General features: G+C 44.3%; 1 protein-coding gene across 1 annotated transcript in view; it reads left to right on the top strand.

The window, feature by feature from the left end:
- The window catches only part of LOC138638779 (CD48 antigen-like), a 78584-nt gene that overhangs the window by 47976 nt on the left and 5419 nt on the right, over positions 1–25189 (top strand). Inside the window, exons 3-7 of the mRNA XM_069728363.1 lie at positions 9127–9399; positions 15669–15779; positions 19212–19256; positions 20359–20400; positions 20503–20530. Coding sequence (XP_069584464.1) covers positions 9127–9399; positions 15669–15779; positions 19212–19256; positions 20359–20400; positions 20503–20507 — 476 coding nt within the window. The 3' untranslated portion in view covers positions 20508–20530. The remainder of the gene's footprint in view (positions 1–9126; positions 9400–15668; positions 15780–19211; positions 19257–20358; positions 20401–20502; positions 20531–25189) is intronic.

Raw genomic sequence — 25189 nt, 5'->3', positions numbered from 1 at the left:
ACATACTACATACATACAACATACTACATACATATTACATATATACAACATACATACTACATACATACATACATATTACATACTACATACATACAACATACATACATACTACATACAATACATTCATACATTACATTCAATACATACATACAGTACATATAACATAGAGTACATACTGTCCATCACTTGTCACGTTGTTCCCTAAAGCTAGTGTCACCTGTAAAAAATATTAAAATAACAAACAATATACTCCCTGATTCGCAGAAATCCAAGAGTGTCCCACGACGATCTCCCGTGGAGAGCAGCAGCATCAGCTGATGCGACCGCTCTCTAGGGGCTCCAGGAATACAATGACGGGAGGGAGGTATCCTTCCGCACTGTATTCCTCCACCACTGTAAAAAATAGTCCCTAGTCTCACTTTTGGCACTGCTGTGTGAGAAAGTTCCCACACAGCAATGCCATAAAGTGAGACCCTGAACTGAGGTAACCTCTTCAGTGATGCACTGCAGGAGCTATTGTCTCCTGTCAGTGTGTCACTGGAGATCCTATAGAGCAGTGACATCACCCGATGTCACTGTTCTATAGGGGAGATCGTCATGGGACACTCGTTATTAATTGGACTGCCACGGACAGGGAGTATATGGTTTGTTATTTTACGTTTTTTTGCAGGCACTGAAATATGGTTAAATTAAGAATAATAAAAATACTTTTTTCTGGCTGTGTTTGTTTTGTTTTTAACTCTTTCACTACTCTAGGATTAATAATGGATAGACGTCTTATTGACGCCTCTCCATTATTAACCCGGTTTAATGTCACCTTACAATAGCAAGGTGACATTAACCCCTTATTACCCCATAGCCCACCACTACTCGGGAGTGGGAAGAGAGGGGCTAAGTGCCAGAATTGGCACATCTTACAGATGCGCCATTTCTGGGGCCACTGCGGACTGGTATTTGTAGCCGGGGGGCCCAATATCCATGGCCCCTCTCTAGGCTATGAATATCAGCCCGCAGCTCTCTGCGTAGCCTTTCTGGCTATAAAATATAGGGGGATCCCCCATCATTTTTTGGGGGGGTCCCCCTAATTTAATAGCCAGTAAAGGCTACGCTGACAGCTGCGGGCTGATATTCATAGCTTGGGAGGGGCCATGTGTATTAAGCCCTTCCCAGGCTACAAATATTGGCCCCCGGCCGTCGGCTTTCCCCCACTGGCGCAGAAAATTGTGCGAGAGCCCATGCCGTTTTTTTCCCGTTTTTTTTCTTTATGTTCATTAATCAACCTGCCTGCCTATGGATATATCTATCTATAGATACAGTGGGGCAAAAAAGTATTTAGTCAGTCAGCAATAGTGCAAGTTCCACCACTTAAAAAGATGAGAGGCGTCTGTAATTTACATCATAGGTAGACCTCAATTATGGGAAACAAACTGAGAAAAAAAAATCCAGAAAATCACATTGTCTGTTTTTTTAACATTTTATTTGCATATTATGGTGGAAAATAAGTATTTGGTCAGAAACAAAATTTTATCTCAATACTTTGTAATATATCCTTTGTTGGCAATGACAGAGGTCAAACGTTTTCTGTAAGTCTTCACAAGGTTGCCACACACTGTTGTTGGTATGTTGGCCCATTCCTCCATGCAGATTTCCTCTAGAGCAGTGATGTTTTTGGCTTGTTTGCACTCAAAATCTCACGATACATGGCCCCATTCATTCTTTCATGTACCCAGATCAGTCGTCCTGGCCCCTTTGCAGAGAAACAGCCCCAAAGCATGATGTTTCCACCACCATGCTTTACAGTAGGTATGGTGTTTGATGGATGCAACTCAGTATTCTTTTTCCTCCAAACACGACAAGTTGTATTTCTACCAAATAGTTCCAGTTTGGTTTCATCAGACCATAGGACATTCTCCCAAAACTCCTCTGGATCATCCAAATGCTCTCTAGCAAACTTCAGACGGGCCCGGACATGTACTGGCTTAAGCAGTGGGACACGTCTGGCACTGCAGGATCTGAGTCCATGGTGGCGTAGTGTGTTACTTATGGTAGGCCTTGTTACATTGGTCCCAGCTCTCTGCAGTTCATTCATTAGGTCCCCCCGCGTGGTTCTGGGATTTTTGCTCACCGTTCTTGTGATCATTCTGACCCCACGGGGTGGGATTTTGCGTGGAGCCCCAGATCGAGGGAGATTATCAGTGGTCTTGTATGTCTTCCATTTTCTAATTATTGCTCCCACTGTTGATTTCTTCACTCCAAGCTGGTTGGCTATTGCAGATTCAGTCTTCCCAGCCTGGTGCAGGGCTACAATTTGGTTTCTGGTGTCCTTTGACAGCTCTTTGGTCTTCACCATAGTGGAGTTTGGAGTCAGACTGTTTGAGGGTGTGCACAGGTGTCTTTTTATACTGATAACAAGTTTAAACAGGTGCCATTACTACAGGTAATGAGTGGAGGAAAGAGGAGACTCTTAAAGAAGAAGTTACAGGTCTGTGAGAGCCAGAAATCTTGATTGTTTGTTTCTGACCAAATACTTATTTTCCACCATAAAATGCAAAAAAAATGATAAAAAAACAGACAATGTGAATTTCTGGATTTTTTTTTCTCAGTTTGTCTCCCATAGTTGAGGTCTACCTATGATGTAAATTACAGACGCCTCTCATCTTTTTAAGTGGTGGAACTTGCACTATTGCTGACTGACTAAATACTTTTTTGCCCCACTGTAGATACAGTTATATGAAAAAGTTTGGGCACCCCTATTAATCTTAAGCTTAATGTTTTATAAAAAAAAAAATTTTTTGCAACATCTATTTCAGTTTCATATATCTAATAACTGTTGGACACAGTAATGTTTCTGCCTTGAAATGAGGTTAATTGTACTAACAGAAAATGTGCAATCTGCATTCAAACAAAATTTGACAGGTGCATAAGTATGGGCACCCTTATAATTTTCTTGTTTTAAATACTCCTACCTACTTTTTACTGACTTACTAAAGCACTTTTGGGGGGTTTTCTAACCTCATTGAGCTTTGAACTTCATAGCCAGGTGTATGCAATCATGAGAAAAGCTACTTAAAGGGACTCTGTCACCTGAATTTGGAGGGAACAATTTTCAGCCATAGAGGCGGGGTTTTCGGGTGTTTGATTCACCCATTCCTTACCCGCTGGCTGCATGCTGGCTGCAATATTGGATTGAAGTTCATTCTCTGTCCTCCATAGCACACGCCTGCGCAAGGCAAGATTGCCTTGTGCAGGCATGTACTACACCCGAAAACCCCGCCTCTGTGGCTGAAAATTGTTCCCTCCAAATTCAGGTGACAGAGTCCCTTTAAAGTGGCCACTTGCAAGTTGTTCTCCTGTTTGAATCTCCTCTGAAGAGTGGCAACATAGGCTCCTTAAAACAACTGTCTAATGATCTGAAAACAAAGATTATTCAACATAGTTGTTCAGGGGAAAGATACAAAAAGCTGTCTCAGAGATTTAACCTGTCAATTTCCACTGTGAGGAACATAGTAAGGAAATGGAAGAACACAGGTACAGTTCTTGTTAAGGCCAGAAGTGGCAGGCCAAGAAAAACATCAGTAAGGCAGAGAAGAAGAATGGTGAGATCAGTCAAGGACAATCCTCAGACCACCTCCAGAGAGCTGCAGAATCAACTTGCTGCAGATGGTGTCACTGTGCATCGGTCATTTATACAACGCACTTTGCACAAGGAGAAGCTGTATGGGAGAGTGATGCGAAAGAAGCCGTTTCTGCAAGCACGCCACAAACAGAGTCGGCTGAGGTATGCAAAAGCACATTTAGAGAAGTCAATTTCTTTTTGGAAGAAGGTCCTGTGGACTGATGAAACCAAGATTGAGTTGTTTGGTCATACAAAAAGGCGTTATGCATGGCGGCCAAAAAACACAGCATTCCAAGAAAAACACTTGCTACCCACAGTAAAATTTGGTGGAGGTTCCATCATGCTTTGGGGCTGTGTGGCCAATTCCGGCATCGGGAATCTTGTTAAAGTTGAGGGACACATGGATTCCTCTCAGTATCAGCAGATTCTTGACAATAATGTTCATGAATCAGTGACAAAGTTGAAGTTACGCAGGGGATGGATCTTTCAGCAAGACAATGATCCAAAACACCGCTCCAAATCTACTCAGGCATTCATGCACTGTTCTGGAATGGCCATCCCAGTCCCCAGACCTGAATATCATTGAACATCTGTGGGATCATTTGAAGAGGGCTGTCCATGCTCGTCGACCTTCAAACTTAACTGAAATGGAATTGTTTTGCAAAGAGGAATGGTCAAAAATACCTTCATCCAGGATCCAGGAACTCATTAAAAGCTACAGGAAGCGACTAGAGGCTGTTATTTTTGCAAAAGGAGGATCTACTAAATATTAATGTCACTTTTCTGGTGGGGTGCCCAAAAAACGCGACAAAATCGCACCTGCATTTTCTGGCAAGAGAGGGAAGAAGGTCCAGCAGAAATTCCTAACGCTAATCCGCAACGTGTGCACATACCCTAACAGAGAGAGAGACGAGATCCCTGTACAACTGAGCACTGCACATAAGCCTGAGGGCCAGAGAAGGGTGCAGGACTGTACACCACTGCCCTTGTTGCCAGACATTGCCATGCCGCTCGACCTTGACCCTGACAGTCCTGCGGCCTAGGGGCACAGCAGAAGGTACCGGAGACCAACCGCTGCCGCCAGAAGACGGACTACTGTTGCCTGCAGGACGTCATTGAACAAGCACCGCGCCAGCCGTTGTCGGCGCTGCTGACTCCCAAGCATCATCTACAGCCTGAGGAACATCTGACCCGATAAGTGTTTGAAAGAACTGCCGTTACCTGTTCATTGTTCATTAACTCTGCATATCCGTTACAATATAACTGTTTATTTCCTCATTTAACTGTTTGCCTCCCTGCGTGGAGTATCCCATTGTTAAACTAAATTGTTAACCCTTGTTCTGCCTCTCGTGGGTCACTGCATCCCGTAACCTGCTCACACTTGATGTAGTCTACAAGCACAGAGACAGCAGATAAAGTGACCATGGGTGCCCCAAGGGCCAGCTTGCTGTTGGGGGTCATTCTCAGCAATCTCCCAAAATTCACAGGGAGCAGTTCACTGCTGTGGGACTGGACCCAGCGAGTCAAGGGAATGCTGAGAATGCACCCCATGACACCCGCTATACAGGCAGAGATTGCTGTGATGGCCCTGGATGGGGAAGCCAGATGTTCTGTGATGTTTTGCCCCTCCCAACGAGTGGAACACCTTTACCAAGGTTCTGCAAATTCTGGAGGAGGCCTATAAGTAATGCCAAAGCTGTGAATTGGATAAACCTCTGGAACAGAGAGCTCACACCCAGATCATAGTGACCTCTGCTCCCTTAGAATTGCTGATGATCGACTATTTGGCTGCCGTCACACTAGCAGTATTTGGTCAGTATTTTACATCAGTATTTGTAAGCCAAAACCAGGAGTGGGTGATAAATGCAGACGTGGTGCATATGTTTCTATTATACTTTACCTCTATTTGTTCCTCTCCTGGTTTTGGCTTACAAATACTGATGTAAAATACTGACCACATACTGCTAGTGTGACGGCAGCCTTTGACTGTGGGTCCCGCTCATCTTGGCTATGAACATTGTCTAGTACCTGTACTAAACCGGGTCCGTAACTGTTGAGGCAGCATCCCATGTTGTCCGGGGGAAGGGAAAAAGGCTTAGACAGGTGCCCTGACCCAGAAGCCGGGGCATGGTTAAAAGTGAAAGCGCATGCAGCGTCAGTTTCCCGCCAGCAGTGACAGAAGCAAGTTGCATGTGCAGCGTGCTCCGCAGTGCGCGCAGCCAGGCCATCACAACACACAGCAGACCCAATGCCAGGACACTGCCGGAGCCCACAGGGAAAGAGCCGAGAGCCCTGTACAGCTGAGCGCTTCTCATAAGCCTGAGGACCAGAGAAGGGTGCAGGACTGTACGCTGCTGCTCTCGTTGCTGGACATTGACACACCGCTCGACCAGGACTCTTGTTTGCGTTGGCCACATCCAATTATGGACTAGAAGCTCAGCGGAAGGTACTGGAGACCGACCACTGCCGCCAGAAGACGGACTACCGTTGCCTGCAGGATCTCATTGGACAAGCACCGCGCCGGCGGTTGTCGGCGCTGCTGATGCCCTAGCATCATCTGCAGCCTGAGGAACATCTGACCCGATAAGTGTTTGAAAGAACTGCCATTACCTCATTCCTTGTTCATTAACTCTGCATATCCGTTACAATTTAAGTTTTTATTTCCTCATTTAACTGTTTGCCTCCCTGCGTGGAGTATCCCATTGTTAAATTAAATTGTTAACCCTTGTTCTGCCTCTCGTGCGTCACTGCATCCTGCAACCTGCTCACATATCCATGACTATTAATATACTCACCTACCGCTGCTCCCTGTGGGATCCAGCACCATTCTGCTCCAATTCACGGTGACATCTCTGCTCTGTAGACTCCTCCTGGTCACACTGCGCTCTGCGTGACACAGAAGCCGCTGTTACAATGTAAGTCTACAGAGCATCAGAATGAGGCACCAAATAGGCTTACATTGTAGAAGAGGCTTGTGGCTCACGCAGAGTGATAGAGAGGAGCGGAAAGGCGCTGGACACCGGAGAGAACAGCAGTAGCGGAGTATATTAATACACTCGTACTACATACACACACATTTAGTGAATAAAGACATTCATGGAAACTATAATCTATCCTTTCACACAAAACCTGTAAAAAGTCATTGCTGCTCTCCCCCCTGCTCTCTCCAGTCCAGTATATTGCTTCCCCCCGCTGTCTCTGGTGTTAGCGCTGCCCCCCCCCCGCTGCCTCCGGTATAGCGCTGCCCCCCACTGCCTCCGATATAGCGTTGCCTCTGGTATAGCACTGCCCCTCACTGTCTCTGGTGTTAGCGCTGCCCCCACGCTACCTCCAGTATAGCACTGCCTCCGATATAGCAATGCCTCCGGTATAGCACTGCTCCTCACTGCCTCCGGTATAGCGCTGCCCCCAGTATATTGCTGCCCCCCGCTACCTCCAGTATAGCACTGCCTCCCACTGCCTTCGGTATAGCGCTGCCTCCGGTATAGCACTGCACTCCACTGCCTCCAGTATAGCTCTGCCTCCAGTATAGTGCTGCCACTGGTGTATTGCTGCCTTCGGTATAGCGCTGCCCCCCACTGCCTCCGACATAGCGTTGCCTCTGGTATAGCACTGCCCCTCACTGTCTCTGGTGTTAGCGCTGCCCCCCGCTACCTCCAGTATAGCACTGCCTCCGATATAGCAATGCCTCCGGTATAGCACTGCTCCTCACTGCCTCCGGTATAGCGCTGCCGCCAGTATATTGCTGGCCCCCGCTACCTCCAGTATAGCACTGCCTCCCACTGCCTTCGGTATAGCGCTGCCTCCAGTATAGCACTGCACTCCACTGCCTCCAGTATAGCTCTGCCTCCAGTATAGTGCTGCCACTGGTGTATTGCTGCCTTCGGTATAGCGCTGCCCCTTGCTGCCTCCAGTATATCGCTGCCTCCAGTATGCCTCCAGCGCTGCCCCCTGCTGCTGCCAGTATTGCGCTGTCTCCAGTATAGTGCTGCCCCTGCTGCCTCCAGTATATTGCTTCCCCTGCTGCCTCCAGTATAGCGCTGTCCTGCAGCCTAGAGTATAGCGCTGCGTCCAGTATAGCACTGCCTCCTGCTGTCTTCAGTATTATATTTTTCACTAATGACTGTATCTGTATTAGGCTGGTTTCACACTTGCGTTTTAAAACGTAGCGTTTTAAACGCAAACGCATTTGGTGCAAAAACACTTTTAAACGCAGCGTTTTTTAGGCGCATGCGTTTTTGCATTTAAACGCGTTTTGACGCGTTTAAACGCGTTTTTTCCTGCGTTTGCGTTTTTGAAACACATGATGAGAAGTGTGTGACAGCTGCCAATCATCAAAATCAACTAGAAAACCCACTATAAACATAAATACGTAGGGTTAGGGTTAGGATCCCTAGTAACCCTAACCCTAACACAAACCCTAACCCTAGGGATCCTAACCCTAACACAAACCCTAACCCTAGGGATCCTAACCCTAACACAAACCCTAACCCTAGGGATCCTAACCCTAACACAAACCCTAACCCTAACCTTAACCCTAGGAATCCTAAACCTAACCCTAGGGATCCTAACCCTAGCACAAACCCTAACCCTAGGAATCCTAACCCTAACACAAACTCTAACCCTAACTCTAACCCTAAAACACAAACTCTAACCCTAACACAAACCCTAACCCCAACCCTAACCGTAACCCTAACCCTAAGGGATCCTAACCCTAACACAAACCCTAACCCTAACTCTAACCCTAAGGGATCCTAACCGTAAGGGTTAGGGTTAGGATCCCTAGGGTTAGGGTTAGGATCCCTAGGGTTAGGGCCAGGGTTAGGGTTACAGTTTGGGTTAGGGTTAGGGTTTGTGTTAGAGTTTGTGGTAGAGTTTGTGTTAGAGTTTGTGTTAGAGTTTGTGTTAGAGTTTGCGTTACAGTTTGTGTTACAGTTTGAGTTAGAGTTTGTGTTTTAGGGTTAGGGTTGGGGGTGGCTTAAAATTGTGTATTCTTGTGTTTTTCTATAAAAACGCATGCGTTTAAAAATGCATGCGCTTACATAGACATCAATATGTTTTTTTGCCGCCAAAAAACGCCGCTAAAATTACTACATGTTGCATTTCTGCAACCCAAAGCATGCAGAGAAAAAACGCATGCGTTGCAAAAACTCATCAAAACGCATGCAAAAAAACATGCGTTTTTAATGTTAAGTATAGGAAAAAACGCATGCGTTTTTTGCAATTTTTACCGCAAAAACGCAAAAAAAAACGCAAATGTGAATCCAGCCTTAGTAATTAGTATTCTTATCACCATGTTTGTTTGTGATACAAGTCCCAGCTTTTTCTTTGTGTGGGCCGATTTGTGGTCGAGCTCATATGGAAACTTCTGGTCTTGTGGTTTATGAAGGAAGGAAACCATTTTTCGAACATTGTATTTTATAATTTAATAAAAGAGAACAGTGCCAAATGCAGAAGATAAAATATTAACGAGATTTATACTGTAAATGAATGTTTCTTTCTGGTTACAGATCCCGTCCCGCCTCCAAAGATTATACACAAAGTGAGGAGAATTGAGGATCAATGTTCCGTCAATCTCAATTGTTCTGTCCCATCAAAAACACCAAGTTTTTCTTTAACCTGGAAATACAGAGAAGGGAACTCTGAGTATCAGACTATAAGTAATGCTGAAAATAAAATTGAAGAAACCTTTCCACTAGACCACCAGGATATTGGATTTGTATGTCTAGTACGAAACCCGGCCGACCAGAAGAACAACTCTGTCCAGATAAAACACTGTGGGGGTAAGGATTTAAAAATAAAATTATAAAGAAATGTAAATATGAGCGGTCTGCCAACATACGCTGAAAGTTGAAATTTATTTTTCGGTCTCTGATTTTTAAGAAAGGTAATGACAGATGGAGACTCGGGTCAGAAAAGTCTGATCTTCAAACCGTAGAGGCACAGAATACTTGATGGTTACAGTTCACCACAAGCGTGCTAGTTACACTATGGCTGGGTAGATCTTTAAAATATAACATAACTAATAAGTTTTCAGCCCCAAAGAAAAAATAGTGTCTTGAACATGTGCGTTAATTAGGGTGGAAGTGCATTGGGGTAGAGATGGCCTCCAGATGTGATCCCCAGTGCCATTCTCCTCTGGTTGTCATTTTGTCATGCCTGTTCATATCTTTCCCGATTATAGGTACTGACATTGGGGAACCTATTGTCCATGCGCACAGAATAGGTGGCACTAGACAGTCCGCTTTTGTCCTTTTGGAGGAAAGTTCAATTTTGCCTTCCTTAAAGTCTCCCTATATTAGCTGGATAGTCTTGACAAGTGGTTTTGGCTTACAAATACTGATGTATAATACTGACCAAATACTGCTAGTGTGACGGCAGCCTTAGACCTCTGTCAAAAGCCTTTCGCCTACTGTGAATTGATGAACAAGAACTCTTAACCCTAGCATGCGTGACATCAGAAATCTTCATATTAACGTATTGGGGGACTTTCAGGCCCTCATGCAAATCATATGGAAAAACACACTTCTATAACTTTTACAAGTTTATTTTAAAACTGCTAAATAAAATGTGATTAGTAAACAAAATTTTAATTATAATTTTTCACCGAAAACAACCAAAACATTTTTTTTTCAAAATTTCACACAAACATTTGAAAAAACGCATAGAAATCTATACCAAACTAGCTGCAGCTACATTTCTATTATGTTTCTTTTCTATTATATTAGTCTTCCAAACAATTTTGACAAGTTATTTTTTCAGAAGAAAGTTCTTTGCAGACAGTTTCTTTACAAATTGAACAAAATCTCTCAGTTTTCCGTTCTATGTTTCTTGGACACATGAAACAGCGCTTTCTTTTTCTTTCTCCTAGCCCTGGAATCATCTGAAACTGTACACCACGCTGTTTCATTGCTTCTTTAGTTTGCTTTAGCAAGCCTTTCACCTCGCTTCGCTGTATCATGTGAGGCATTACAAGCAGGCTTGGACTAGCCCACCGGAGAACAGGAGGATTCTCCGGTGGGCCCAGGCACTGACACCTGCTGGCATACTGGCCAGCAGCTGCCTAGGGCCCCCACTGCTCCAGGGGCCCCCAGCCAGTGGCTATGAGGCCCCTGAGTCAAATGGGCCCGCCCTGTGCCAGTAGCAGCAGCTGGACACAGGATCCTGTCCCTGCTGCTAAAGCAAAATGAATATTCACGCTTCCCGACGCCCCTATGGGCGTGAAGAGGTGTGAATACCTTTTCTCTTTAATAGCGGGCAGCGTTAGCCGCAGGGTGTGTGCAGCTAACACTGCCCGCATGTAAAGCCCCACCACCGCACCACACACACACAGCAACGCACACAGACACACACATGCAGGCACACAGACTCACACAGAGCAGCTCACCACCGGAAGTCCTGCTTCCTGTCTGAGACAGCCCAGCTGGATGATGTACTCATCCAGCATGCTGCCTAAAGGTACCGTAACATTTAGCGACGCTGCAGCGATACCGACAACGATGCCGATCGCTGCAGCGTCGCTGTGTGGTCGCTGGAGAGCTGTCACACAGACAGCTCTCCAGCGACCAACGATCCCAAAGTCCCCGGGTAACCAGGGTAAACATCGGGTTACTAAGCGCAGGGCCGCGCTTAGTAACCAAATGTTTACCCTGGTTGCCAGCGTAAACGTCAAAAAAACAAACACTACATACTTACATTCCGGTGTCTGTCCCCCGGCGCTGTGCTTCTCTGCACTGACAGTGAGCGCCAGCCGGAAAGCACAGCGGTGACGTCACCGCTTTGCTTTCCGGCCGGCGCTTACACAGTGCAGAGAAGCACAGCGCCGGGGGACAGACACGGAATGTAAGTATGTAGTGTTTTTTTTTTTTTTTTACGTTTACGCTGGTAACCAGGGTAAACATCGGGTTACTAAGCGTGGCCCTGCGCTTAGTAACCCTATGTTTACCCTGGTTACCAGTGAAGACATCGCTGAATCGGTGTCACACACGCCGATTCAGCGATGTCTGCGGGAGTACAGCTACAAAATGAAGTTCTGGACTTTCTGCGCCGACCAACGATGGCACAGCAGGATCCTGATCGCCGCTGCCTGTCAAACTCAACGATATCGCTAGCCAGGACGCTGCAACGTCACGGATCGCTAGCGATATCGTTCAGTGTGACGGTACCTTAAGTCAGAAAGCTTCCAGTGAGGAAGAGGCTGCTGGGATGAGCTGCTGTTGCGGGGAGGTGAGCTGTGTGCCTACGTTTGTGTGTGCCTGCCTGCCTGCATGTGTGTATGTGAGAGTGTGTCTGTGCCTGCGTGTGTGTGCCTGCTGCTGCTGTGAGGTGTGTGTGTGTGGTGAAGGACAATGATATTGGTGGGGGGAGACAATGATGGAGGTGATGGGCAATGATGGTGGTGATGGGCAATGATGGTGGTGGTGGGGAGACAAGGATGGAGGTGATAGGCAATGGAGGTGATGGGCAATGATGGAGGTGATAGGCAATGGAGGTAAAAGGCAATGATGGTCGGGAGGCAATGATGGTGGTGGGGCGGAGACAATGATGAGGTGATAGGCAATGGAGGTGATGTGCAATGATGGAGGTGATAGGCAATGATGGTCAGGAGGCAATGATGGAGGTGATGGGCAATGGTGGTGGTGGAGGCAATTATGGAGGTGATGGGCAATGATGGAGGTGATGGGCAATGATGGAGGTGATAGGCAATGATGGTGGGGGAGGCAATGATGGAGGTGATAGGCAATAATGGTGGGGAGGCAATGATGGAGGTGATGGGCAATGATGGTGGTGGGGGAAGACAATGATGGAGGTGATGGGCAATGATGGAGGTGATAGGCAATGGAGGTGATAGGCAATGATGGAGGTGATGGGCATTGATGGTGGGGGAGGCAATGATGGAGGTGATGGGCAATGATGGAGGTGATAGGCAATGATGGTGGGGGAGGCAATGATGGAGGTGATAGGCAATAATGGTGGGGAGGCAATGATGGAGGTGATGGGCAATGATGGTGGTGGGGGAAGACAATGATGGAGGTGATGGGCAATGATGGAGGTGATAGGCAATGGAGGTGATAGGCAATGATGGAGGTGATGGGCATTGATGGTGGGGGAGGCAATGATGGAGGTGATGGGCAATGATGGTGGTGGTGGGGAGACAATGATGGAGGTGATAGGCAATGATGGAGGTGATAGGCAATGATGGTCGGGAGGCAATGATGGAGGTGATGGGCAATGGTGGTGGTGGAGGCAATTATGGAGGTGATGGGCAATGGTGGTGGTGGTGGGAGGCAATGATGGAGGTGCTGAAATGGACAATGATGGTGGGAGAGGAGGCAATGATGCAGGTGGTGGAATGGGCAGTGATGGAGGTGGTGGGGGAGACTGATAAGGGTGGAGGGGGAGAAGGCAATGATGGAGGTAGTGATGAGGATAATGATGGGGGTGGAGAGAAGCTGCATTATACTTTGAGGGGACTGCATTATTCTCAGGGTACTACATTATATTATGGGAGGCTACATCATACTATATGAGGGCTTACAGTATACTCTATGGGGGGGCTGCATTATATTCTGTTGTGGGGCTGCATTATTCTATCAGGGGACAACATTATATTATGGGGGCTGCATCATACTTTATGAGGGGGCTACAGTATACTCTATCGGGGGCTGCATTATATTCTGTGGTGGGACTGCATTCTCTCAGGGGACTACATTATATTCTGTGGTGGGCTGCATTATACCCTATGAGGGTGCTACATTATATTCTATGTCGGGGACTGCGTTATATCTGAGGGGGTTGCATTATATTTTGTGGGGTGCTGCATTATATTCTATGAGAGGGGACTGCATTATATTTTATGAGGGGGCTACCCCAACCCCTTCTACACAATTAAGACGTGAACTACCTTATATTATACCCTGATTATTTTTGCCACACAATTGGTGGTCTTGTATCTAGTTCTATGTAGCTACATAGTGGGCCCCAAGAATGACTTTTTCTGGTGGGCCCAAGGTGCTCCAGTCCGACGCTGATTACAAGTTCATGACAAAGGTCCTTCAAAAATAGGCATCTCCTGTCCATCCTCCGTGCATGGAATTCTGGATCAGTTTCTGTATAAATGATGAATGAATTTAGGGCTGCTACATCAAGCATATTTGAAAAAAGTACTACAGGCCATCGTTTTGTTTGCCTCTTACATGAATATTCTCCCACCATCTCATCCATTTTGTCTACACCTCCTTTTGTTTTATTGTAATGCAGGATGATTTCTGGTTTTAGTTTTCTGTCACTGCTGTCAATACTGCAATTGTGATGCATGGTACTGAGTAAAATCACTGATTTCTCCTTCGCTTTGTAAGATACCAAAGTCGCTTTGTTATTGAATCGAAAGACACTCTCGCTGACGATTGTGTTTCAGTGCTTCTGGAATTTCTCATCGGTTTGGCTTGATAGTACCAAGTGTAATAGCTTTTTGAATCAGAAAATTGCCTAGCTCAACATTGGTGAAATAATTGTCCACGGTAATGTTTATACCTGAATTGAATATTGGAACAGCAAGAGTTTTGACAATTTCAGACCCCAGAGCCTTCTGTACCGGCACCAACCTCTTTGCCTTACTTTAAGGCCCCGTCACACATAGCGAGATCGCTAGCGAGATCGCTGCTGAGTCACAAGTTTTGTGACGCAACAGCGATCTCAGTAGCGATCTCGCTATGTGTGACACGTAGCAGCGATCAGGCCCCTGCTGTGAGATCGCTGGTCATGTCGGAATGGCCTGGGCCATTTTTTGATAGTTGAGGCCCCGCTGACATCGCTGAATCGGCGAGTGTGACGCCGATTCAGCGATGTCTTCGCTGGTAACCAGGGTAAACATCGGGTTACTAAGCGCAGGGCCGCGCTTAGTAACCCGATGTTTACCCTGGTTACCATCGTTAAAGTAAAAAAAACAAACACTACATACTTACCTACCGCTGTCTGTCCCCGGCGCTGTGCTCTGCACTCCTCCTGCACTGGCTGTGAGCGTCGGTCAGCCGGAAAGCAGAGCGGTGACGTCACCGCTCTGCTTTCCGGCTGCTGTGCTCACAGTCAGTGCAGGAAGCAGAGCGCCGAGGACAGACAGCGGTAGGTAAGTATGTAGCGTTTGTTTTTTTACTTTAACGATGGTAACCAGGGTAAACATCGGGTTACTGTGCGCGTCCCTGCGCTTAGTAACCCGATGTTTACCCTGGTTACCCGGGGACTTCGGCATCGTTGAAGACAGTTTCAACGATGCCGAAGTCTTTCCCCTGATCGTTGGTCGCTGGAGAGAGCTGTCTGTGTGACAGCTCTCCAGCGACGCTGCAGCGATCCGGATCGTTGTCGGTATCGCTGCAGCGTCGCTAAGTGTGACGGGGTCTTTACTGACTTACTTTTTGCAGAAGCGATACATCTTCCTTCTAGGTTTGAACATAAAAGGACCTCTTCTGCAATATTGTCAGAAAAAAAAGTACAGAATACATCTTTAGGGGAAAAGTAACTGGGGCATCCCACAGCTCCTTGAGCCGGTCTCACAATATTATGGATTGCAGTATGTCCGACTAATGTAGGATTACTGTCCCAAAAAACATTCGTTTTGGATGTTCTACTTATTTCTCAGATTTTCTGCAGATGCTGTAATGTCACTAGGGTCGTCTCATCAGGGGAAGGGGTGCATGTACATTAAGCTCTTGATGACATTGCGTGAGCTGGCCTGTCAACCTCCACATGCGCTGCTTCCTCTAGTGAGAAGACCAGAGGCAATGACGGCACCTGCACAGAATTTGAAGCAGGGAAGACAGGTCATTGAGCAAAGAGTGACCAGTCAGTTAAAACCTGGAAGCAGGGAGTGTCCGCCCCCATACTTGCAATTAAAACTTCAAGGCTGGATTTCTCTACAATTTCCAAATGAAATATTCCAGGCTTGGTATGGACTTAGGAAGCATTAAAAGGCCTTTACACAAATAGGGGGGGTAATATCCCGCTGTTCCTTTATTATAATTTAGTGGTATGAAATCTATTGTCTTTGTTTTTATAGTTGTAGAAGAGGGGAAGATGCGAAATCCTTTACCTAAGATTATCTCTTTCGTATTTGTGGTAGCAGTGTTCGGAGTGATGTTATGGAAGAGTGCAAAGAAAACTGGACAAGGTATGACTACATATAGATGTCTGGATGAAATAAAGGTGAATTTGAAGTGGGGATCTTTAACTGGGTCAAAAAAGGCAATTTGTCTATTTTTATCCTCGCTGCTCCTCTAAGTATTCAGCTTTTCTTTCTTTTTTTTTCTTTTTCTTTTTAAATCTGCCATAAGGTTCCAGAGACATGGTGTCACGATCCATTTTTGGATCTGTGGCAGGTTTGGCGTTTTATATTAAAACATTTTTCCTTTCAGGCCACCGGGGGTTATTGTCTGTTCCCCTCCCCAGTGGCCACTGGTGTAATTACATTGCTGCCTAGGTCTGCTGATGTGGTTGGAGACCACTCCCACCATCCTTCAAAAGGTCACCTGATGCATCAGCTGACTGTTGGTAATACAGGTCCTTTTGGATACCAACCGTGCTGAAGGCTGGAGGTTGCTGGTTCAGTGGTGCTTCAGTCGTATGTTGTTATTTCGTGCCTTACACTGCTGTGCGGTGCATTTCAGCAAAGAAAAGCTAAGTGTTGTTTTGTGTTTCCTTTTCCCTGTGGTGTTTGTCTTACCTAACCATGTGTTGTTTTAGTGCAGCGGTGGGACCAGTGTCTTCACTTGCTAATTCCCTACTTAGAGTTAGGAGCAGGGCAAATGAGGGATTAGGTATCCTGCTCGGCGACGGGGTGAAAGAACTCGTATGGGGACGCTAGTAAGAGCAGGGCACATCCTCAGGTGAGTACAGGAGGTGTCCAATTCCCCATTCCCTATGGTCAGGGACCACTGTAGTTATTGTGTCCCCGGTGTACCCCTGTGTGTTTTGCCGTTTTGTGACCGTCCACTCATCGGGTCGTGTCACGCTAAGACAATCACTTCGTGACACATGGGCTTTTTTTATTTAGTGCTCACAGACTAATTATGCAGAGCAACCAAAAGACACACCCCAGAGGATCCTCTGAGCCTCCTTGCTAAAGAGCATGAAAGTTAGCACTGAATATATCCCTATATCCTTGGAGATCCATATGGTGGATTATAGAGAAAAAAAAACAAATGGAGGAGCAACAAGAATATAATAAAAGGAAGAAAATGGCCTACACTTTTTTTCCCTTATTATCCATGATTTAGAACTGCACTTCTGGGGTAAATATGTAAAAAAAAAAATCTAATAATTAAAGTCTAGCTACCCCAGATTAGTATGGATATCTTTCCAAATAAAAGTGTGTGTGTACCTTTTTTTTTTTTGTTAATTAGTTTACTAAACATCAAAAAACAGAGAACAGTAAGACATACATGTTGCTTGCAACCAAGCCAGTACAAATGTATAGCCCAAGTCATATTACTACATATCTTTGTACATAGACCTAGACTCAGAAAACTTAAAATAATACAGTATATCCCAAGGACCTGTAATAAAACTCTAAAACTGTCTTGCTGCCAAAACCAAATCCATTTTGATTGTGTTTAAATGTTGAAACGAGACGCGAACCAATGTTGAATTCTACCATTTATTGTAATGAGGCTAGGCTATCTGTCACTTGATGAGGTATGATGAGTTCCATATATCCCAGATCTTGTCAAATTTTCCCATACAGCCCCTATTCTGGTATAAAGTATGTTCATAAGGTATAACTGAATTTACCAGATCAATCCAGGCCTTAAGGGATGGGTGATTGTTTCCCATCCAGCGCAAAGCTATTATTTTCCTTGCCAGAAAAAGCATTTCTCTCAAAAAAATTTGAGCATGGTGTCCCCACGTCTTTTCTTCCAGTACCCCAAATAAACATATTAATGGGTTCAAAGGAACGGACATATGTACAAGGGAGGTTAGTAACGATATATCACCTCACTCCAAAAGGACTTGAATAACTGGACATCCCCAGACCATATGTAAAAAGTCTGCTTCCTCTGTATGGCATCTCAGACATTCTGAAGAATTAGTCCAACCCATTTTAAATAGTCATGACAGGGTTAAATATGATTGATGTATTATATATAGCTGGATCATTTTATTGTTGGCCGAGGGGGGACACCCTAGATGGGGATTCAAGAATTGTCTCCCAGTCTTCATCTTGAAGATCGGGAACTAGGAGTTTCCATTTTTCTTTAACCGGCAGTGCCGCCGAATCCGCACCCACGGACAACATATGCATGTACAATGTGGATATAAGACCCCGGGGCCCCTGTGATTTAAGGATCCTTATTAATGTGAAGGATGATATTGTTAGCACGGTATTTACTCTGCGCATGTACGATTGTATTGCTGATCTGAGCTGCAAGTAACGAAAGAATTGGGGCCTCGGGACATCATACTTAGTCTGTAACTGTTCGAAAGACATTAAGACGCCCTGCTCATATAAATTATTAATGGAAACACCGCATGAGGTCCAGAATTGAATATATGAATATGGTTCAGTAGCTCCAGGAAGTACATATCATTCCATAATGGCATTTCGGCTATAATACCTTCAAAATGAATGGCCCTTTTCACCTGTTTCGCTAAGCGGAGAAGCGGTAATAATTTAGAGGTATTGGGTCTGTCTATCAATTTCCAAAAAGCCTAACGGGCAATCAAGCTTCGTAGCGTGGGCCAGATGACTCTCCGAATTTGGTAAATGACCCTCAGGCATCCACTTACCCAGAGCCCTAAGTTGTCCGGCCAAGTAATACAGGAAAAAGTCAGGTAACGCCACACCTCCCATTTGCTTGGATCTATGTAGGGTAGATAATTTAAGTTTAGGCCTGGCTTTCCCCCATATAAAGGATGGGATTAAAGAATTTAGATTTGAGAAAAAGGATCTGGGAACAGGAACTGCACTGTGCTGAAGGGAATAATTGAGCTTCGGAAGTAATATCATCTTGATCAAATTTATGCGACCAGAAACAGATGGGTAATTTACTCCACACCGCAAATTTATGCTTAACTAGATCCAATAACGGGAGAACATTAAATTGTAGGTCAAATCTACTGTATTTGGGTATAATTATCCCTAAATATTTAAAGTGGGACACCACTGGCAATAAGGATAGATCTTTAAGATGATCTGCTGAAACATGGGAGAGAGGCATCAAGGCGGAATTGTCCCAATTTATATACAACCACGAGCATTCACTAAATCTATTTATGGTAGTAATCACATGTGGCAGTATCTCCTCTACGTCATCCATGAATATTACCATATCATCGGCGTATAAGCCAATAACCTCCACGAGGTCTGCTATCTCAATACCTTTAATGGATGGAGTGGATCTCATACGTATTGCTAGTGCTTCAATCGTGAGAGCAAAGAGGGATATTCCAGGGGGTAAGTGTGTATACCTTTGAACAAAATTTTTTTCATAGGTTTACCTTTATATCGGAGTTCTAACTTATTTTATACTCCAGTGTTGTATTTAGAATTCTTTGAATAATTGTCTTTACTATACCATGTGTAAATGTATTTTACTATTCACAGGTGACGATAGGAATGAGAATTTAACATCTCCTGTTCAAGATTCAGGTAAGTCAATGGTACCAGTGAGGTAGAGAAAATCATGAAGGCCAAAACTAGGAATTCAATGTTTGAAGAACTAGGTAACTGGCTGACATTCTTCTGTAATAATCTGGTTGAGTGATCTAGAACATAGTTGGAGACTCCTCCATCATGAAAGGCCACTCTTTGGCCAGTGGAAAGACGGGGAGGTATGCAGTACATGGTTTTGTCAGTGGTAATGGAAGGGAGCACCATTATTGTAGCATTAGTGTTAAAAAGATTTGATCCAAAAACAAACCATGGTTTAGCGAAAGGACACTAATGACGATGGCCTGTAAAGAAAAAGAAAGATCCTTCTCCATTCTAGGATCAGCCGGTACAATCTTATTTTGTGGCCACATTGATTGGTTGGAGGATCCTCCGTCATAAAATGTCCCCTTTTGATCAGTGGAAATTTTGGGAGGTACAGGTATGAGCAATAAAATAAAACCCTTTTTTATATTTGTGGTCTTCTCGAGATTCATGAAAAACCATGAGAAGATGCCTAGACCACAAAGCTAAAATGACACATTGTTTAGAAAAAGGCATCAATAGATATTAGATATCAGTGACCTGTGAGGAAAAAGAGAGATGCTCCTTGGAGCAGGCTAGTTTATACACAATGTGAATGTTCCATGGCCGATATCCAGAACGAACTTTGATTTCTCTCTTGGCTATGCCCCAAACTTGTAAGTTGCACTAGTGTAGATCCAAGAGAAAAGTTTTCCTATTTATTGGGGCTAATCAACGTTAGACAATCTGCCAGTTGACCAGCACATGGAAGGTGATTCGTATTGAGTCTGCACTGAAATCATTGTGAAATGGTGCATATGAACATCGACAGGAAAGTTGAAGCAAGCTGAGAAACCTGCCCTATATTGAGGAGTCCTGCATGGTGAATCTTACTCCAATTTATGTCCATATATTCTGTATCTCAAGTGATAACAAGCTTCTCTGATCCTCAGAGGGTCTTGATGTGTCTCTTATTCTCACCAATGATTGGGTCATTGGGTTGTGGATGGGCATAAGTCTAAAAATGTTCAATTCCTGCTCATTCAATAAAACTAATGTTCTACTGTTCTCATTTTAGATTCTCAAGAGTCTCCATTCATCTCAATCTCTCTCCAAAAGAGTAAGTTTAGAAATGTATAATTTTCCCTTTTTTTCATCCTACATGTGATTTACACAATTTCTTCATCACTCTAAGATTACTTTTCTTGTCTTTTTTACGTAGAGTGAAGACTAATGAGGCAGGCGAGAAGGTAAGTTGCTGAAAGCAATGTGTAAAATATCAGTTAAATTATCGTAGTTTTATTGTGGCTCTTTCTATTCTAAGAACAATTAGTTACAATCATGACAGTCAGAGCATATAAGAGGCATAAGAAGAACAATAAAATTACAATATTTTATTAGAAATCATTAAAAAGACAGTGTTAAAAAAGTGCCAATAGAGTGCAAGGTGATGAGCCAAAGAAAGTAAGTGGCACCATCAGATGGCAGGCAAGATCAAGATGTAATGCTAATAAACAACGTAGTCAAAGATTTAAAATACACAAATAAATACCAACATAAATAAAATTTGCATGCAGAGACTAGAAAAAAAATCATGATTCGCTGGCGCACACTGATAGAAAATAAAGTGAGATCTTGTCTATTTTTCATAACCAACGCAGGCAAAAAACAGCCCCCAGCTGTCAGCTTTATCTTGGCTGGTTATCAAAAATAGAGGGGTCCCCATGCAGTTTTTAAAAAATATATATTTAAAAAAAAAGCAGCATGGGGTTCCCTCCATTTTTGACAACCAACCATTCTAAAGTTGACAGCTGGGAGCTGGTATTCTCAGACTGTGAAAGGGCCATGGATATTGACCCTCCCCAGTCTAAAAATAGCAGCCCGTGGCTGCCCCAGAGAAGGCAAATCCATTAGGTGTGCCAATTCTGATGTTTTGCCTGACTATTCCCACTTGCTCTGGTGCGATGGCAAGTGGGTTAATAGTTGTGACGTTGATGTCGACTGATTTATGTTCACTGACATCAAGCCCAGGGGTTTAGTAATAGAGAGGCGTGTATCAGACACCCCCGTTACTAACCCCATAGACAAATGTAAAAAAGACATAAAACAGAGTGAGGTCCTTTAATTGCAATAAATACAGTTCTTTTATTTGAAATAAAAACTCCCTGACCCTCTTTTACCATTCATTCAACTAAAATACAAATAAAAAACCAAAGTTATACTCGCCTTTCTGCCTATAGGGATTAATGGAGTATGTCCCACACCGATCCAAATTGTTTGGAGAGCAGTCACACATCAGTGATGCAACCGCTCTCCATGCCAGCCGAAACACATTGCATTGCTTGTGATCGGTGGTAACCTTAATTACGTGATCGGTCATATGCAGCCACATTCTCGCGCTCTGCTCAGTGTATTCTGGTTGGCATGGTGAAGGGTCAATGTGACTGGTCTCCAAATCATCCGGATCGTCGTGGGACATTGTCATTAATGGATTATCGGCGGAAAGGTGAGTATATTTTTGCATTTTTATTGTTATTGAATAAATGCGTATAAGAGGGTCAGAGATTTTTTTTTCAATTAAAAAACTTCATTTTGTCTGTGTCTTTTATATTTGACTATGAGGTTAGTAATGGGGTGCCTTATAGACATCTCTCAATTACTAACCCCTGGGCTTGATGACACCTGACATTACAAAGCCGACATCAACCCCAATACTATTATCCCACTTGCCACCGTACCAGGCAAAGTGGGAGGAGCGAGGCTAAGCACCTTATGGATGCACCATTTCTGGGGTGGCTGAGGGCTGATGTTCTTCATCTGGGAGGGGGACAATATCCATTACCCCTTCTTAGACTATTAATCAGTCTGCAGCTGTATGTTTAGCCTTTGCTGGTTAGCAAATATAGGGGGATCCCAACTTTTTTTGGGGGGTCTCCCTTATAATAACCAGTAAAGGCTAAATAAACAGCTGTGAGCTGATATTAATAGCCTGGGAACCTTTATGGCTATTTGCCCCTTCCCAGAATATTAACATCAGCCCACAGCTGTTGACTTTCCCTCAGCTGGTTATGAAAGTTTTTTCATGTATTTTTTTTTTTATTAACCAGTACAGTAAAATACATATCAAAGCTAACCTTAGCTCACAGCTTCCAGGTGTCTCAGCAGCTGGAAACACAAGTAACCTTGTAAGTTTACCATGAGGTTTCTGGTTCTTGCAGCTGCCGTGAGACACGGTGGTTGTGAACTCTGACAACCTTTTAGGCTACCGGAGTTCACAGCCACAGGTTTCACTGTGACTCCAGTGCTGCACTCGTGGTCGTTCAACAGTGCAGCACTGGCACTGAGCAGCATGAAAACCATCTGCTATAAAACCTTACAGTACAGTTATTTCAGTTCACATCAGCCCTCATGAGAATCAGGTGCTGTGAACTGAGATAACCTTACTGATGTCACCTCAGCTCCCAGCAACTAGGTCTCTGAGCACTGCAGCTCCAGTGTATTTAAATAAGTATTTTTTTAAAAACGATGTGGGTCCCCCCACATTTATGATGATCAGCAAAGCTAATGCAGACATTTGAGGGCTGCATCCCCCAGCTGTGAGCTTTATCTTTGCTGGTCATCAAAAACAAAACAGCCCCCCATTTTTTATAACCAGCCAAGCTAAAGCAGACAGCTGGTATTCTCAGACTGGGAAAGAAGCCATGAATATTGGCCCTCCCCAGCCTAAAAACAGCATCCCGCAGCTGTCCTAGAAAAGGCGCATCTACAGTCATGGCCAAAAGTATTGACACCCCTGCAATTCTGTCAGATAATACTCATTTTCTTCCTGAAAATGATTGCAAACGCAAATTATTTGGTATTATTATCTTCATTTAATTTGTCTTAAATGAAAAAAACACAAAAATAATTGTCCTAAAGCCAAATTGGATATAATTCCACACCAAGAATAAAAAAGGGGGTGGACAAAAGTATTGGCACTGTTTGAAAAATCATGTGATGCTTCCCTAATTTGTGTAATTAACAGCACCTGTAACTTACCTGTGGCACCTAATAGGTGTTGGCAATAACTAAATCACAGTTGCAGCCAGTTGACATGGATTAAAGTTGACTCAACCTCTGTCCTGTGTCCTTGTGTGTACCACATTGAGCATGGAGAAAAGAAAGAATACCAAAGAACTGTCTGAGGACTTGAGAAACCAAATTGTGAGGAAGCGTGAGCAATCTCAAGGCTACAAGTCCATCTCCAAAGACCTGAATGTTCCTGTGTCTACCGTGCGCAGTGTCATCAAGAAGTTTAAAGCCCGTGGCATTGTGGCTAACTTCCCTAGATGTGGAAGGAAAAGAAAAATTGACAAGATATTTCAACGCAAGATTGTGCGGATGTTGGATAAGGAACCTCGACTAACATCCAAACAAGTTCAAGCTGCCCTGCAGTCCGAGGGTACAACAGTGTCAACCCGTACTATCCGTCGGCGTCTGAATGAAAAGGGACTGTATGGTAGGAGACCCAGGAAGACCCCACTTCTTACCCCGAGACATAAAAAAGCCAGGCTGGATTTTGCTAAAACTTACCTGAAAAATCCTAAAACATTTTGGAAGAATGTTCTCTGGTCAGATGAGACAAAAGTAGAGCTTTTCGGGCAAAGGCGTCAACATAGAGTTTACAGGAGGAAAAAAAAAGAGGCATTCAAAGAACACGTCCCTACAGTCAAACATGGCGGAGGTTCCCTGATGTTTTGGGATTGCTTTGCTGCCTCTGGCACTGGACTGCTTGACCGTGTGCATGGCATAATGAAGTCTGAAGACTACCAACAAATTTTGCAGCACAATGTAGGGCCCAGTGTGGGAAAGCTGGCTCTTCCAGCAGGACAATGACCCAAAACACACTTCAAAAAGCACTAGAAAATGGTTTGAGAGAAAGCACTGTAGACTTCTAAGGTGGCCAGCAATGAGTCCAGACCTGAATCCCATAGAACACCTGTGGAGAGATCTAAAAATGGCAGTTTGGAGAAGGCACCCTTCAAATATCAGGGACCTGGAGCAGTTTGCCAAAGAAGAATGGTGTAAAATTCCAGCAGACCATTGTAAGAAACTCATTGCTGGTTACCGGAAGCGGTTGGTCGCAGTTATTTTGGCTAAAGGTTGCGCAACCAAGTATTAGGCTAAGGGTGCCAATACTTTTGTCTGGCCCATTTTTGGAGTTTTGTGTGAAATGATCAATTTTTTGCTTCATTCTTTTTTGTGTTTGTTCATTTAAGACAAAGTAAATGAAGATAATACCAAATAATTTGTATTTGCAATCATTTTCAGGAAGAAACTGAGTATTATCTGACAGAATTGCAGGGGTGTCAATACTTTTGGCCATGACTGTAATAAATGAGCCAATTCTGACGTTTTCTGGCTCTTCCCACTTGTGCGGTAGCAAATGGGGTAATATTTGTTAGGTTTATGTCAGCTGAAATTAAGCCCAGTGGTTAGTAATGGAGATGTGTGTATCACACGCCTCCATTACTAATAACGTAAGTTTAAATTAAAAAACACATAATTAAGTTCTTTATTTGAAATAAAAACTCAGCAGCCCTCTTTTACCCATTTACTATATTCCAAAATAAAAATTGAAAACAGTCTTCCTCACCTGTCTGCTGATGATCCATATGTCCCATGAACTCTGCTACATCTGGGTGCATTGCTGAGCAGTAGCATGATGCGACAGCTCAGCCCTGCAATGACGTCAATAAGGTGAGCAGAGTTCATAGCCGATGTACTCCAGTCACCTTATTGACGTAACCACTCGGCACTGAAGCTGTGTTCTCAAGCTCAGCTCCATGTCTCCTGGATGCAGGACTGAGTGGTCGCATCATGCCACCACTCAGCAATTCATCCAGATGTAGTGGAGTTGGAGCCCGTCG

The sequence above is a fragment of the Ranitomeya imitator genome, chromosome 1, assembly GCF_032444005.1.
Source record: "Ranitomeya imitator isolate aRanImi1 chromosome 1, aRanImi1.pri, whole genome shotgun sequence".
In the NCBI taxonomy this organism is placed as follows: domain Eukaryota; kingdom Metazoa; phylum Chordata; class Amphibia; order Anura; family Dendrobatidae; genus Ranitomeya; species Ranitomeya imitator.
Note: the sequence above shows the minus strand (reverse complement) of the source record. Positions and strands in the feature narration are given on the sequence as shown.